This window comes from Diabrotica virgifera, chromosome 6 (assembly GCF_917563875.1).
Source record: "Diabrotica virgifera virgifera chromosome 6, PGI_DIABVI_V3a".
NCBI lineage: Eukaryota > Metazoa > Arthropoda > Insecta > Coleoptera > Chrysomelidae > Diabrotica > Diabrotica virgifera.
The window spans coordinates 1,148,060-1,162,782 of record NC_065448.1 but is presented as its reverse complement, the minus strand read 5'-3'; the positions used below and the strand labels follow the sequence as shown (position 1 = coordinate 1,162,782).

The 14,723-nt window shown below is 33.0% G+C and overlaps 1 protein-coding gene across 1 annotated transcript in view; it reads left to right on the top strand.

The window, feature by feature from the left end:
* Positions 1-172: 172 nt before the first annotated feature.
* Positions 173-14,723, top strand: part of LOC114330651 (DNA-directed RNA polymerase I subunit RPA49) — a 33,334-nt gene continuing 18,783 nt past the window's right edge. The window contains exons 1-3 of the mRNA XM_028280067.2: positions 173-332; positions 5,777-5,961; positions 14,450-14,657. Of these exons, the coding sequence (XP_028135868.2) occupies positions 188-332; positions 5,777-5,961; positions 14,450-14,657 (538 nt within the window). The 5' untranslated portion in view covers positions 173-187. The remainder of the gene's footprint in view (positions 333-5,776; positions 5,962-14,449; positions 14,658-14,723) is intronic.

Genomic DNA, 14,723 nt, shown 5'->3' with positions numbered 1-14,723 from the left:
CCGCGACTTAATAATAAAACACTCTACTAAAACATTCTGTGCACTCTGTGTTTTTAACACAGAATGCCAGATTTAAAAAGAAGAAGAGTAGAATTTTTATAACAAATGTTTAAGTTCCGCGACTTAATAAAATAACATTCTACTAAAACATTATGTGCACTCTGTGACATGTCAAAAGATTAGAGTGATGGGAGGGAGTAAGAATTTAAGGTTAGGTTTAAGATTCCAGTATTGTTGTGGTGTGTTTATTTTATATATTAGTTTTATAAAAATTATAATGCCAGTCATAAATAAAATTATAACTAAAAAGAAAGGAGACAGGCCTGTTTTAAGTAAGTACTGATTTGTAAAAGTTCGTATTTAATTGAAAATGTATTACAAATGCCTATTGTTGTGTTTCCATTCCATTCATGAAGCATTACAATCCCTAGGGATTATAGCTAACGCCATGGCGTTCAAAATCCTATTCTTGGTTGAGGTGGATTACTCCTCTGTCATTTATAGTTTGCTGTGTGCCTTTGCTGCTGTTTTGACTATTTTCTCTTTCATCCTGTCCTTGCACTGAACTTACCAGTTTTTAACAATCATTGCTCTCATGTCTTCTTCTACATCGTCTAGTCGTCCACCTAGAAGAAGCTGTCTTCTTTTAGGTCTTCCTTTACACCTGAGGAAGACCTAAAGATAGAAAAGAGATAGAAAATTGAAAATTGAGGATTGTATGTATATTTTGATTCTACATCTCATAAAATTAGTAAAAAACGGTTTTTCCAAAAATTAAAAAATATATGAGGGGGGCAACCCCCTTATGACGTACGGGTATGGAACTCAATATTGTCCTATTCCCAGTCCCCTCGAATATACATGTAAAATTTCATAAAAATATGTTCAGTCGTTCTCGAGTTATAAATGGTGTAACTAACATAACTCGACTTTCTTTTATATATAAACTAGCTGACCCGGTGAACTTCGTTACACCTTAGATAGTGTGTCATAATTAGATAATCTGTCATAATTTTGATTCTAGATCAGTTGCTTGAACGCAATTGCTAAAAATTAATTACTCAAAATCAACTGCTCGAAAATTAATTGCTAGAAATGCAATTTTCTCAAATAAAAAAGAAAATCATATATGTCCAAATATTTTTTCACAATAATGCAAAATTCATAGGTATGGTCGAATGAAATTCGATAGTTTTAAGGCATTCTAGAAGCCGCTACAGATAAAATGTTTTAACAACTTATTAATCATTCAGAATTAGTCGACACTTATTAAAAGTTAAAATAATTAAGAGGATAACAATTTAGTGAGTGAAATTTAAATTTTTTTCTACTTTAATGATAAAAAAGCAAACTCATTAGCAGAGACCAATTAAAAATTATTTTGCACATCATCTTTGAAACAGTATTTGGTTGAAAAATCTCATTTTTGTTGGCAAAAAATATATTAATTTGTCTGGACTAAATTACAGTTATGTTTATCTTAAAAGGAATATGATACTGTCAACATTCACACAGTGTTGCCAAACTGGACTTTGTTATTTTGAGTGTAAATTTTCCCAGCGATCTCCGAGGGTACAATACATAAGAAAGATACATAATATGACAAACTATATGATATTCCACGTATACAGTACATAAATCGTTCAGCTGGACATAGGGAACATACAATATATAAATTTAGATACATAAATACATACATTGTATTATATTGAGATAATTGAGGCAACTGAGCTTTCTCAATGACAATATGGTTGTTAGCATTAAGGGGCATTAACCTCAAAATTGACAAATCATTTCAACTGACACAAATAAACGTCAAAATATGACAATGTAGTAGTTAGCTAAATATTTTTGGAATAAGAGAATGGTAAAACTGTTTAGTTTTTAAAGTAAAATAAATTTTATTATTTTAATTCATACCTTAACCTTTAACTACACGTGCTGGCGTATTTTTGTATGCCACATATAAGAATTCTACTACAAATGTATTTAAAAATTTAATTTTTGTCTTTGTTTATTTATCTAACCTATCACTGGAATGTGTTTTACACTGGATTTAGTTTCGTTATAATCAGCATTCTAGGAAGATCGTAATTTACAGTTTATTATTTGTTGTTTCCGGTGGTGGATAACATACGCCACAATTATAGTAATACAATTAGTAATATAAGTACATATTTCAAATGTTTTTTAGTCATTATGGCACAAATATATTTTTCTTTATAAACAATACTTTTTCTCAGGTAAAAAATATCATTTCAAAAAAAATTTTATTAGCAATTTTATTATCATGGAATCAGATTCCAGTTATATATCCCAATTTGCTTACTGAGAAGGAACTCCAAGTATTCGCTGACGCCGTGTAAGGTTTATAACAACAAATAAGTGTAATTTTTCAAAAAAAAAAATAAACAAATCCGCTGTTTTTAAGTGTATCTTCTTGTAGCGTATAAAGTACGCCACGTGTGTAGTTATGTTATATTTTGATGCGCGGGTAGTTAAAGGTTAAAATTCTAAATATTAATTAATTATGACAATAACAAAAAATATTATCAATCATTTAATACATGCAATAGTGTACATGATATTTTTCGTTAGTTAGATAGATAGATAGATATTTATTCATTTAAATAGGTTACCCTAATATACAATCAATGTAGAGAATAGATATTACAAATCATTTACAAAATCGAATATAATTAAGCAACATCAAATGAAATTGAAACAAACTTTAAATAAATTTTACAACATATAATACCATACAATACCCACCCATAAAATTAACATAATAAAGTATTACATCACTTGTTTCTAATATACAGCTTAAGTTTGGCTTTAAAAGATTTTAGTGACATCGTATTTTTTAATTCACCTGGTAGAGCGTTAAACTCATTAAAACCCCTGAATACTAATGAATTCATCGTCATTCTATAATTTGTTTTTGCTATGTAAATATTCCCCATATTTCTTGTAGAATAATCATGCACATTTTTATTGTACACTATAAACTGCTTAAAGTAATCTGGAGCTACATTATTAAGTATTTTATAAACCAAAATCATTGTATAATAATACAGTTTCTCTTCAATTGTGAACCAACTTAAAACCTGTAGCATATATGATACAGGTGTAAGTCGATTTGTTTTCAATATAATTCTCATGCCACGATTTTGTAGTTTTTGTAGTTGATTGAGTTTATTTAAATTAAACATATACAATATAGTTGCGCAGTACTCATAATGTGGCTGAATAATTGAATTAAAAACTGTAATTTTAGCTTGAGTCGATATATTTTGTGATATTCGGCTAAAAAAATATAGTTTTTTCGTTATTTTACGGACAATATAATCAAAATGATGATCAAAATTCAAACAACTATCAATTTGAAACCCCAAATATTTAACACATGTTACAATATCAATCTTTTCATTTTTTTACTTGTAGCAGAATGTTATCGGTATTTAATTGGCTATATTTGTGTTTTGTTGTAAAGATCATTGCTTTAGTTTTGGAAATATTTAATTTTAATTTATTTGATGCCAAGTATTTAGCCATTTTTTCTAATGTATTATTCATTTTTTGAATCGCTACTTCAAGGTTAGTATCACTACAAGCTACAAAAGTATCATCCGCAAAAAGATTAATAAATTCACTTTCTACATATAGGTCTATGTCATTTAGATACAATGTAAATAAGAGAGGCCCCAATACGCTGCCTTGTGGTACCCCAACATTGATATAATGTTCAGAGGATAATGCCCCATCAAAACGTACTATCTGCTTCCTATCACTAAGATAATCACTTATCCATTTGTGTACTTTACCTACAAACCCATAATTTTGTAGTTTTGTTAGGAGTATGTGGCGATCAATGGTTTCAAAGGCTCTTTTAAAATCAAGAAAAACACCTACTACGTATCGGTTTTTATCAATATCGTTTTTAAGTTTACAGAGAGTCAATTGTAAAGCTGACTCACATGAATGTTTCTGTCGAAAACCGGACTGATTATTTATTAAAATTGAATTTTTTCCCATGTGTTCTAGTAGTTGGTCATAAACTGCTATCTCTAATATTTTTTCAATTGAGGGTAATGTGTTAATAGGCCTAAATTCACTAGCTTTATTTGTATTCAAAATCTTCTAAATAGGAACAATTGTACTCACTTTCAAAAGTGTAGGAATTCTACCTGTCATTAGAGAAGTGTTTATAAAATTCAGTATAACGTGACCAATCGATTCAAAAATTTCCCTCACCATCCTTGAATTTAATATTTCATGTATGGAGAACTTGTTGTCCATACTATAAACTATTTTACGTAAGTCTAACATTGACAGTGGTTTAAATTCACTCAGATTTAAATATAAATTATTATTGGTATTGGTCCAGGAATTTATTGAATCAATATCTTCGACAATATTTGTTATACTCCTGACAAAATATTTGTTAAAATTTTCTGCAATCTCCAAACGTTCTCTTAATACATTATGCTCCGCATCTATATCAAAACATATACAGCTAGGAATATCAAAGTTTTCTAATAAACATAAATAAACTGGATGGTTTGCCCAGACGAAAGCAAGATTTTTTGAAAATTGCGTAAAATTAAAAAATTCATATTTTATCCAATTTGAGTCCAAAAGTTAATCTGTTGGACTTTTCTTTTATGAAATTTCCCGTTCGTTCTTCTTTTGTGCTTAGAATTTTGCTACGGCTTACAGTTCGCTATTTCGGAAACGGACTGCGCTAGAGAAGAAAAAATAGCATCGTTTTGTTCGGAATTCAGCAGGGAGTCTACCTGCCAAATTTCATAAAAATCGGTCAATTCGTTTCGGAGGAGTATGGCAACAAAGATGTAAAATATTTAAATGGCTATTAAAAAATAACGGTTGAAGATAAAAAAGTGAAAATTTAGGATTGTATGTTCTTTTGCTTCTACATCATACAAAATTAAGAAAAAACGGTTTGTCAAAAAATTTAAAAAATATATCAGGGGGGCAAGCCCCCTTATGACGTACGGGCATGAAATCAGAGTTATGCCTATTCCCAGTCCGGTAGAATACATGTGTAAAATTTCATAAAAATCTGTTGAGCCGTTCTCGAGTTATAAATGGTGTAACTAACATAACTCGACTTTCTTTTATATATATAGATTTCGTGCTGTTGTCCTTCTCTATAGATGTATTTTCTCGTCCTTCTGTATTTTGTTTTGAGCTGGTTAATATTGTCGTACTTCTTATTATTTTACTTGAGGTTTGAGTTAAGTTTTAGCATAGTTCTGGAATTTTATTTACCTGACATAAACTAGCAAATTAAAGAGCTTATTTTTAAAGTGTCAAATCCAAAATTTTGATTTTTCAATGTTTTCGTTTTATTAGAAACACTATAGATCTTTTTAGATCTTAAATAAAGTTTCACATGCCAAAACAACAAACAACGTATTTACTAATAGTTAAAAGGGCATTTGAAAATTGTTTTATTTTCAAAACATCCTATCTACCTACTGTTTTTATTTCCAATGCATCTTAAATCAAGGGCATGTGATTTTAATTTTAGTGCTTCCAAAGGTTTAAGATTTTTGTATATCTGTATAAAAACTGACAATGTAATTTGTAAAACAGACATCTTCCTAAAGTTGTATCATAATAATTACTTTTTTCTTTAATAAAAATCTATGATTTCTGAATTTGACCATTTTATTGACTTAAGACATTTTAGAAATATGCTCATCAATTATTGTTTATTTTTTCATATTAAAAATTTGTTTGTTGATTTCAGTTAATTTCGATAATGGAAAAGTTAAACCAGAAGGTATTTTAAAGCTGGAAGCTAATCAATATGAGACACCAATGAATGATTTCTTAGTGGCGGTAAATTCAGAGAGGTTACTGTATACTGGAATTGTTGATGAGGATGATCTCTATGATAACTTCATCTTGGTCCACAATACACAGAAAGAAGAGGTAAGTTTATGAGGTGTTTCATAGATAGATAACATGAATGAGAAAGGGCCAGTGGTATTGTTTAGTTTTAGGAATCTTATATTTGCTCTATTTTCGCTACTTGCTATATTGCTTTTCCTTACAGCCCCGTTCAGAGTGTATGCACAAAATTTACTGCTTTATCTTGTGTATTGTGGTAGACTACTTAAGAAGTAGTATACTACTTGAGAAACAGTAAGCAACTAATTAAAAAAAGAATGTGTTTGTACACACGTAAGAAGTTATACTTCTATTATATGATTTCAACGAAATCAATATACTTTCAACAGGTTATTTGTATTTTATTTAAAGATTAAACTAATTTTTGCTTACTACTTTCCAAAAGTTTTTATTAAAACAATACCAAAAATAAAAAAAAAGAATGTGTGTGTACTTTGTACGCACGTAAGAAGATATTCTTCTATTATATAATAGGTAATTTAAACGAAGTAAATATACTTAAAAGGTTATTTGTACTTATTTTATTTAAAAATCAAACTAACTTTCTTATCTACCACTTTCAAAAAAGAAGAATATCTTCAAAAATTATATAATAATATACTTACAATCATAAAATCTATAAAAAAAATAAAAAAATAATAACTTGCTTGGGGGTCGAACCCACTTCACGTCTACCGCGCCGTACGAAAGCTGACAGCATTTCAAACTAGACCACATTCGCGTGTACGTCATGTGGGAATATACACAAACTAAACGTTTACACCATAAATTTATATGAATTTAATAAAATTATTAGTTTGATTTTTGTCGAAATAAAATACAACAAAATATAGAGTAAGAAAACAATATATGAGATGAAGATTTGTAGAAAGTTTGTTCGTAATCAGATTATGTAAATTAAAGCATTGCCTACTAATAGGTAACTACATTATTTTGTTTACATTTTCCAAATAGATAGGTATTGAAACTATTAGGTATTTCCAACTGAAACATTTAGAATTACGTACCTGCGGCTTTTCAAAACTATTTAAAAAGTCACTATAATTATAAATTTGATTTTATTTCTGTCCACACATCAATAAAAACTAATATTATACAATATTTTTGTTTACTGATAATCTCCATATTGAACAATCATTGACAGATCATTTCAAAATTTCAACACCCAATCAGAGCCCGTATAACCACTAATACCATACTGTCGGTGTGCGCATGCGCGGGTATCAATCAAATTTTACCCTCAATCGATTCGCCGCTAAAGAAGAATATCTTCAAAAATAGAAAACATACGAATTTGAACTGGGGACCTCTTGATCTCCGGTCACACGCTTTACCACTGAGCTATATTCCCTTTGCTTTGACAGGTTACAAGATTTCTCATACATACTGACAAATTTAATAGACCAAGTGAAGTATACAAAAGTACTTTAAATATACTTACTACTATTATAAAATATCTTATTCCCGAGTAAGACAAATCCAAAGACACAAAAATTATAATAAATATATTTACTAAAAACACTAATAATATATTCTTTTCACGCACACCTTATTTGCGCTACATAAAGATGTAGCGACTAATTGCCATACTGTCAGTGTGTGCATGCGCCATTGAATGTAAAAATTCACCCTCGTGCCTAAAGAAGTATAACTTCAAAAATTCTTTCTTCTTCTTTAAGTCCGTCTCCTATCGGAGGTTGGAAATCATCACAGCTATTCTTATTTTACTGGCGGCTGCCCTAAATAGGTCGATGGAACTGCAGCCGAACCATTCCCTCAGATTTCTTAACCAAGATATTCTGCGCCTACCGATACTTCTCTTACCCCTGATTTTACCCTGAATGATCAGTCTCAGCAGCGAGTATTTGTCACCTCTCATAACATGGCCAAAGTATTCAAGCTTTCTTCTTTTCACAGTAAGTTCACATCCTTTTCCGATCCGGCGTAAAATTTCGGCATTCGTCACGTGGTCCACCCAAGATACACGTAGCATTCTACGGTAACACCACATCTCAAAAGCTTCAATGTTTTTAATGCTGCCCATCTTGATGGTCCATGACTCAACTCCGTATAATAAAGTGGAGAAGATATAACACCGCAGCATACGCACTCTCAGATCAAGATTTATGTCACGACTACAGAGAAATATTTTCATCTTGTTAAATGCTGATCTAGCTATTTCTATTCTTGCTCTTATTTCTTTTGTTTGATCGCCTGTATGATCCAGGCAAGCTCCAAGGTATTTATAGGAGGATACCCTTTCTATAACCGTGTTATTGACAACCAAATCATTCCTGGCGTGTGGATCTTTTGTTATTACCATCCATTTAGTTTTTCTGAGGTTTAATGTAAGTCCGTAGCTGTTGCAGTAGTGGTTAGTGCGTTCCATCAGTCGTTGCAGATATGTAAGATTGTCTGCTAATATCACTGTGTCGTCAGCGTATCTCAAATTGTTGATTGTATTTCCGTTGATCACTACACCACAACTAACGTCCGACAGAGCTTCTTTAAATATGACTTCGCTATAAAAATTAAACAAAAGAGGAGACAGAATACACCCCTGTCTTACTCCTCTACATATTTTGATCTCCTCGGTCATTTCATCATCTACCTTGACTTGTGCTGTTTGATTCCAATACAAATTAGTTATTATTCTAATATCTTTTCCATCAATGTTCTTTTCGATTAGAAGTTGTCTCAGTCGGTCGTGCCGGACTCTATCGAAGGCCTTCTCAAAGTCTATAAAGCAGGCGTATACATCCTGATTGATATCCAAACACCGTTGAAATAGTACGCCCACACCAAAGAGCGCTTCCCTCGTACCAAGGCCGTTCCTGAAGCCCATTTGTGTTTCACTTATATCTTCTTCAAGTTTGCGGAAAAAAATGATTTTTAGAAAAACTTTAAGCATATGACTCATCAAGGCAATCGTTCTGTAATCCGAGCACTCTTTTACATTTGATTTTTTAGGTATTAAAATGAATGTGGACCTTAACCAGTCTTGTGGTATTATTCCAGTATCATATATGTTGTTAAATAACTCTAGTATCATGTTCATCACTTCTCCATCAATAAGTTTTAATACTTCAACCTGTATTTCATCAGGCCCTGGTGTCTTACCATCCTTGGTGTTTTTTAAAGCATATTCCAGTTCTTGTTTAAGTATCATTAAACCCTTCATTTCTTCTCGTTTCACTGTTATTAATTCTCTTTCGTCGTCAAAAAGTTCTTTTACATATTCTTTCCATCTTGTGAGTTTTTGTTTGAAATCTATTATAATCTTGCCTTCTGAATCATTCACCATTCCACTATGAGTCTTCTTCTTTGTACCAGTCATTTCTCTGATCTTCTTATGCATGCCGAAACTATCGTACTTTCTCTCACATTCCTCAATATCCTTGCATTGTTCTGACAGCCACTTTTCTTTTTCCTCTTTGATCATTCTCTTTATGGTTCGATTTATTGCATCATATTGTTGTTTGTTTTTGTTCTTATAGGCACGTCTCTCATCCATTAAATTAAGAATTTCTTCTGTCATTCATGCCTTTCTTTTAGTTCTCTCAGTTCGTTTAGGAGTCAACGTCTCTTTTACAGCTGTTGTTAGTGCTGCCTTTATCTGTTTCCAATTATTTTCAACTTCTTCGGAGTTCACACTATTAATTTCTTTCAAGTTTTTATTAATTTTTTCTTTTATGTCTTCTCTTGTTCTTGTATCTTTTAGTCTATTGAAATCTATCCGAGTTGTTTTTTTTTCTTTTTTAGTTTCTTCAATTTTATGTTTAACACAGATACAACCGGATTGTGGTCAGAGTAAATGTCCGCACCTGGGTAGGTCTTTGTTGATAGTATAGAATTTCTAAATCTGTGGTTAACCAGAATGTAATCTATTTGATTTCTAATCATCCTCCCGTTACCATCAGCAGGGGATTTCCATGTGTAAAGTCTACGCTTCGGGAGTTTAAACATTGTGTTTGTAATTACAAATTTTTCATTTTGACAAAATTGAACCATTCTGTCACCACGTTCATTACGGTCTCCTAACCCATAGTCTCCAACACAATCTTCCACTCTACCCTGACCCACCTTGGCGTTGAAATCACCCATTATTATTATGGGTTCCTTTTTCTGTATACTTTTGAGGACCGCTTGTAATTGTGTATAAAAGTCCTCAGTTACATTGTCATCCTTATCTGCTGTAGGGGCATATACCTGAATAATATTAATGTTCTTCGGTTGTGCTTTTAATTGTATCAGCATTACTCTATCTGAATAAGGAACAAAATTTATCATCGAATCATTTATGCGACTGTCCAGAACAATACCGACTCCATAAAGATGAGCTGGATTGTTGTTTCCTACGTAGTACATCGTGCCATTTGTTGTTGTACATTTACCTTCTCCTGGCCACCTAACATCGCTTATGCCGAGAATATCTATTTTCAGTCGTTTCATTTCGGATACAACATTATCGATTTTACCTGGAGAATATAGACTTCTCGCATTCCATGTAGCAATTTTTATGCAGGGATTTCGCAGGCTGACGACCAGAGGGACCCTGCAGTATTTGTCATGCCACTCCTGCCGGATCTTGGTTTCCGTGTTCCATGATCAGTAATCTTTAATCTTTCATTACTTGTAGTCATGATGATTTTACTAGGGATTTTAATGAGGTGGTTTCCCGTTGCCTTCCTCATCGCAGTGTAGGAGCCATTAAAACTGTTTCAGTCATGCCTCCTAGTATCCAATGATAAGCCGGTCCAGGATCTATTCCTGTACGCCACAACTTGGTACTGAAAACGCTGCTTCCGTCTCCAGGAATTTGATTTTATATTAACCCTAACATCAAGGGTTGCCACTTCCGCCGTCCGCCCCGTACCGAAGCTCTGCTTCTCCGCCGTGTCTGCCGTTGTGGACTTCATCCGTAACCCTGGACAAGGGACCCTAAACAGGTGCTAGTTTCCCGGGTCAGGAAACCCCCGGAATCTGCGGTGGGCAGGGATTGATTCATTTTCCCTGATAGGACTGTCTTCAAGAATTTAAAGAGTTCCTACCCGCTACCCGTAAATAAAAATTCTTTAGCTATACGTTTTTAACGTTCGGCTAACTAAGACATAATTAGTTGTTCAAATGGAAGATATCATGTTATGCATGGTATCTGAGTGGGTTGTTAAGCGTTTCTAAAGGCTTCACACCTACACAGGAAACACAACAGAAAAAACACCTAAAAAATTACTGAGTGCTATTTTTCAACTGGAACATCTGGGGAAAATCAATAGAAAGTGCATACCATGTTCATTTATTTGTTTATTAACATTTCAGCAAAGAAATCTATTTTTTTTTCATTCATTTCAATATTATGTCGAAAAGTATCAAGAATTATATAGAATAGCCAGTATAGATGCAAGTCCCAAAATGCTTGCATCTCAGGACAGCCCATTTAGAATTCTGACTACAATAATAAAGAATAATAAATAACCTAGAAGTGCGAATTTTGTCACAAAATTTGGTACGTGGGGTTAGAATAATATTTGCAACAAGTAATTGCACTTCGTAAGTCCTAGGTTTTCACCCAAAGTAATCGAAAGTAGAACTGGAAGTTGATATTTGAACGCCTCATGTAACTTTGCGTCGATTGATATATGATTTTACTAATTTTGAGTCATTTTGACTAAACTTTGGGTCATCATTGTTTAAACAGAAATGACTTCAAAACAGGAACTAAAGATTCAAACTCAACTTTTCAATACGCTTCGATTGATGTGTTACATGTACTATTTCTGCGACTATAACGGCACTTCTGGTTAGAACTTTTTAAGCGGAAATGATATAAAATCCAAAACCAAAATTTGTTCTCATATTGCTAAGGCACGTCGAATGATATATCGCTTATACTATTTCGGTGACTTTAGAACAGTTCATACAGTTGCAACTCTAAAACCGGAAGTCCGATGTCAAATTTCTCATCCTTAGTACCATCCTTGGGTTATAAGCTTTCACTTGCCACCTCATTTGTCAATCTATCTGTATTAATAATGGAGGAGTTGTATTCCCGGACGGAAAGACAGATGAACAGACAGTCATGAAACCGTAAGTATATATTTGTTCTCATCTTGCGAAGCAGCGTCGAATAATATATCACGTGTACTATTCCAGCGACTTTAAAACAGTACTTCTGGTCGCATTTATAAAACCGGAAGTCCTGGGTCAAACTTCGCACATTTAGTCCCATCCTTGGATTATAAGCTTTCTTCGACACCTCAATTGTTATTCTACCTGATATAGTGACGGAGGAGTTATATTCGCAGTCGGACAGACAGAAGGACAGACAGAATAGGTCAAATTTTTCACATTTAGTACCATCCTTGGATTGTAAGCTTTCATTTGACACCTCATTTGTCATTTTACCTGGTATAATGACGTAGGAGTTATATTCGCGGTCGGACGGACCGACGGACAGACAGCCTAGGTCAAATATCACACCTTTGGTACCATTCTTGGTTTATAAGCTTTCATTTGACACCTCATTTGTCATTCTACCTGGTATAATGATGGAGGAGCTATATTCGCGGTCGGACGGACCAACAGAAAGACAGCGTAGGTCAAATATCTCACATTTACTACCATCCTTAGATTATAAGCTTTTATTTGACACCTCATATGTCATTGTAGCTGTTATAATGACGGAAGAATTATATTCGCGGTCGGACGGACCGACGTGCAGACAGCCTAGGTCAAATATCTCATCTTTAGTACCATCCTTGGATTATAAGCTTTCATTTAACACCTCACTTGTCATTCTAGCTGGTATATTGACCATAGATTGAGGCCCAATAGATTGGGCCAGGTCTGAAAAATAGGTGGTCTATCTATCTCTCTCTACCAATGCTACCAGCGCTTAGCTTTCTCTCTCTAGCATATGATGGCTGCCGCCTCTGTGTCACTGTCGTTCCATTACTCCCACCTCTTGGTAGATACGCTCACACTCGCACGACAGACAAAGATAGCTAGACCACTTTACTTGATATTGGCGTTACACCCCGATGCATTGAGTGGTATATCCCTAGCCAGATCTATTGTTGACATATCTCTGATATTGACGGAGGAGTTGTGATCACAGACAGACAGACAGACGAACGTGGATAATTCAAAGTTTTCACATTTTTTCAAAATTGGATGAAAACAACAACTTTTCCGATATCTCTAATGTGAAGCAAAATATCGAAAATTTACCCTGTTGTGGATTTGCAGTACTGCAAGACAGACAGACGGACGTGGATAATTCAAAGTTTTCATATTTTTTCAAAATTGGATGAAAACAACAACTTTTCCGATATCTCTAATGTGAAGCAAAATATCGAAAATTTACCCTATTTGTGGATTTGCAGTACTGCCCTGCTTAGTAAAAACCTCCGATCTAAAATTTTCGTTTTTTCGTGATAAGGTTATATTCCACTACTATTAGACATTTCTCATCTTAGTACTTCGTCAGAAAGTCCTTTCTGCCACCTCAAATCGTACAAAATCATAAATTTTTTTGTCCTTTCTACAACTAACTGCTTAGAATAAATGTCCTATATGCTAACTGCTTAGTTAAGTTGTCCTATCTGCATCAAAATTGTGAAAATAGGACTTTTTGGCTAAGTAATTCATATTAAAATCCTCCAACTGGTGAAATTAATGTTGAAGTCCAGAGAAATAAGGTTTTTGTCGGGACACTTGAGCAGCCAGGTTGCAAATGGGTTTTGTGGGTACTATATACCTAATACATTATAAATACAAAAATGCCCGTCACAGTTCGGACGAGAATTTAAGTTATTAACAAATAAGGGTCAAAAATTGCAGTTTTTTCGTTTAAATCGCCACAGGTAAAAATAGCGTAATTAAATATCTTATTTATAGTATCCTTCTTTTAGTAGATGAGCAAAGGTTTAAAATGACAGTTTTTGAATTTTGATCCGATCATTTGTTGCTTCGGAAATTGCAGAATAAGACTAAAATTTTCGAAAATAAAAAAATTGCTATAACTTTTGCGAAAATGACCTTAAGACTTTTATATTGAATGAAAAGTTGAGTCAAACAGTCCATATAATGCACAAAAAAAATTTAAAATGATTTGTCAATTAGTTTAAATTTTATTCAATTTGTTTATCCCAAATAGCTTTTTTTTACAATGTCATTGTTCAGAAAATAATAAAGATATGGCAATTCTGTGAAAACCACATGAAAGAAGAATAGTTATATTTTCAATTATTTAAAAAAGTCATTTTTATCACACCGAAAACATTTTACTAAAGTAGACTTATTTTTGGCTTATAAACAATTTAAATAACTTTGTTAATATTGACTGTAGGCTAAAACTACAATGGGATTTGGAAAACTGGTATTTTTACACGAATTTTCAAAAAATAACTTTTTGCCTAGATTAATTACGGTCTCTGCTTAGGTACTCTGACCATTTAGTTTTCTTATTTATTAGCTCCTCTTTACATTGACAGTATCTTTCTTATAGGTGAAACTGTATCAAGTAGATAACGTGACAGTCCGTGCAAAGTTCCGACAGAAAAATGTGGTGGAAACATCCCCTAGAAAGGAGAATGCAGCATCCGAACTAAATAAACAATTTGGATCAAAGAAAGCAAAGAGAGTGACAGAACAGAGGGAAAGGCTGACCATGAATATAGACGCAGTTAAGGAACAGTTGGAGAAAACTGTATCAAGTAAGTTCCTACACCAATACCTGTCATACTCAGAAATTATTTAATTGAATCAGTCATTATGAAAAG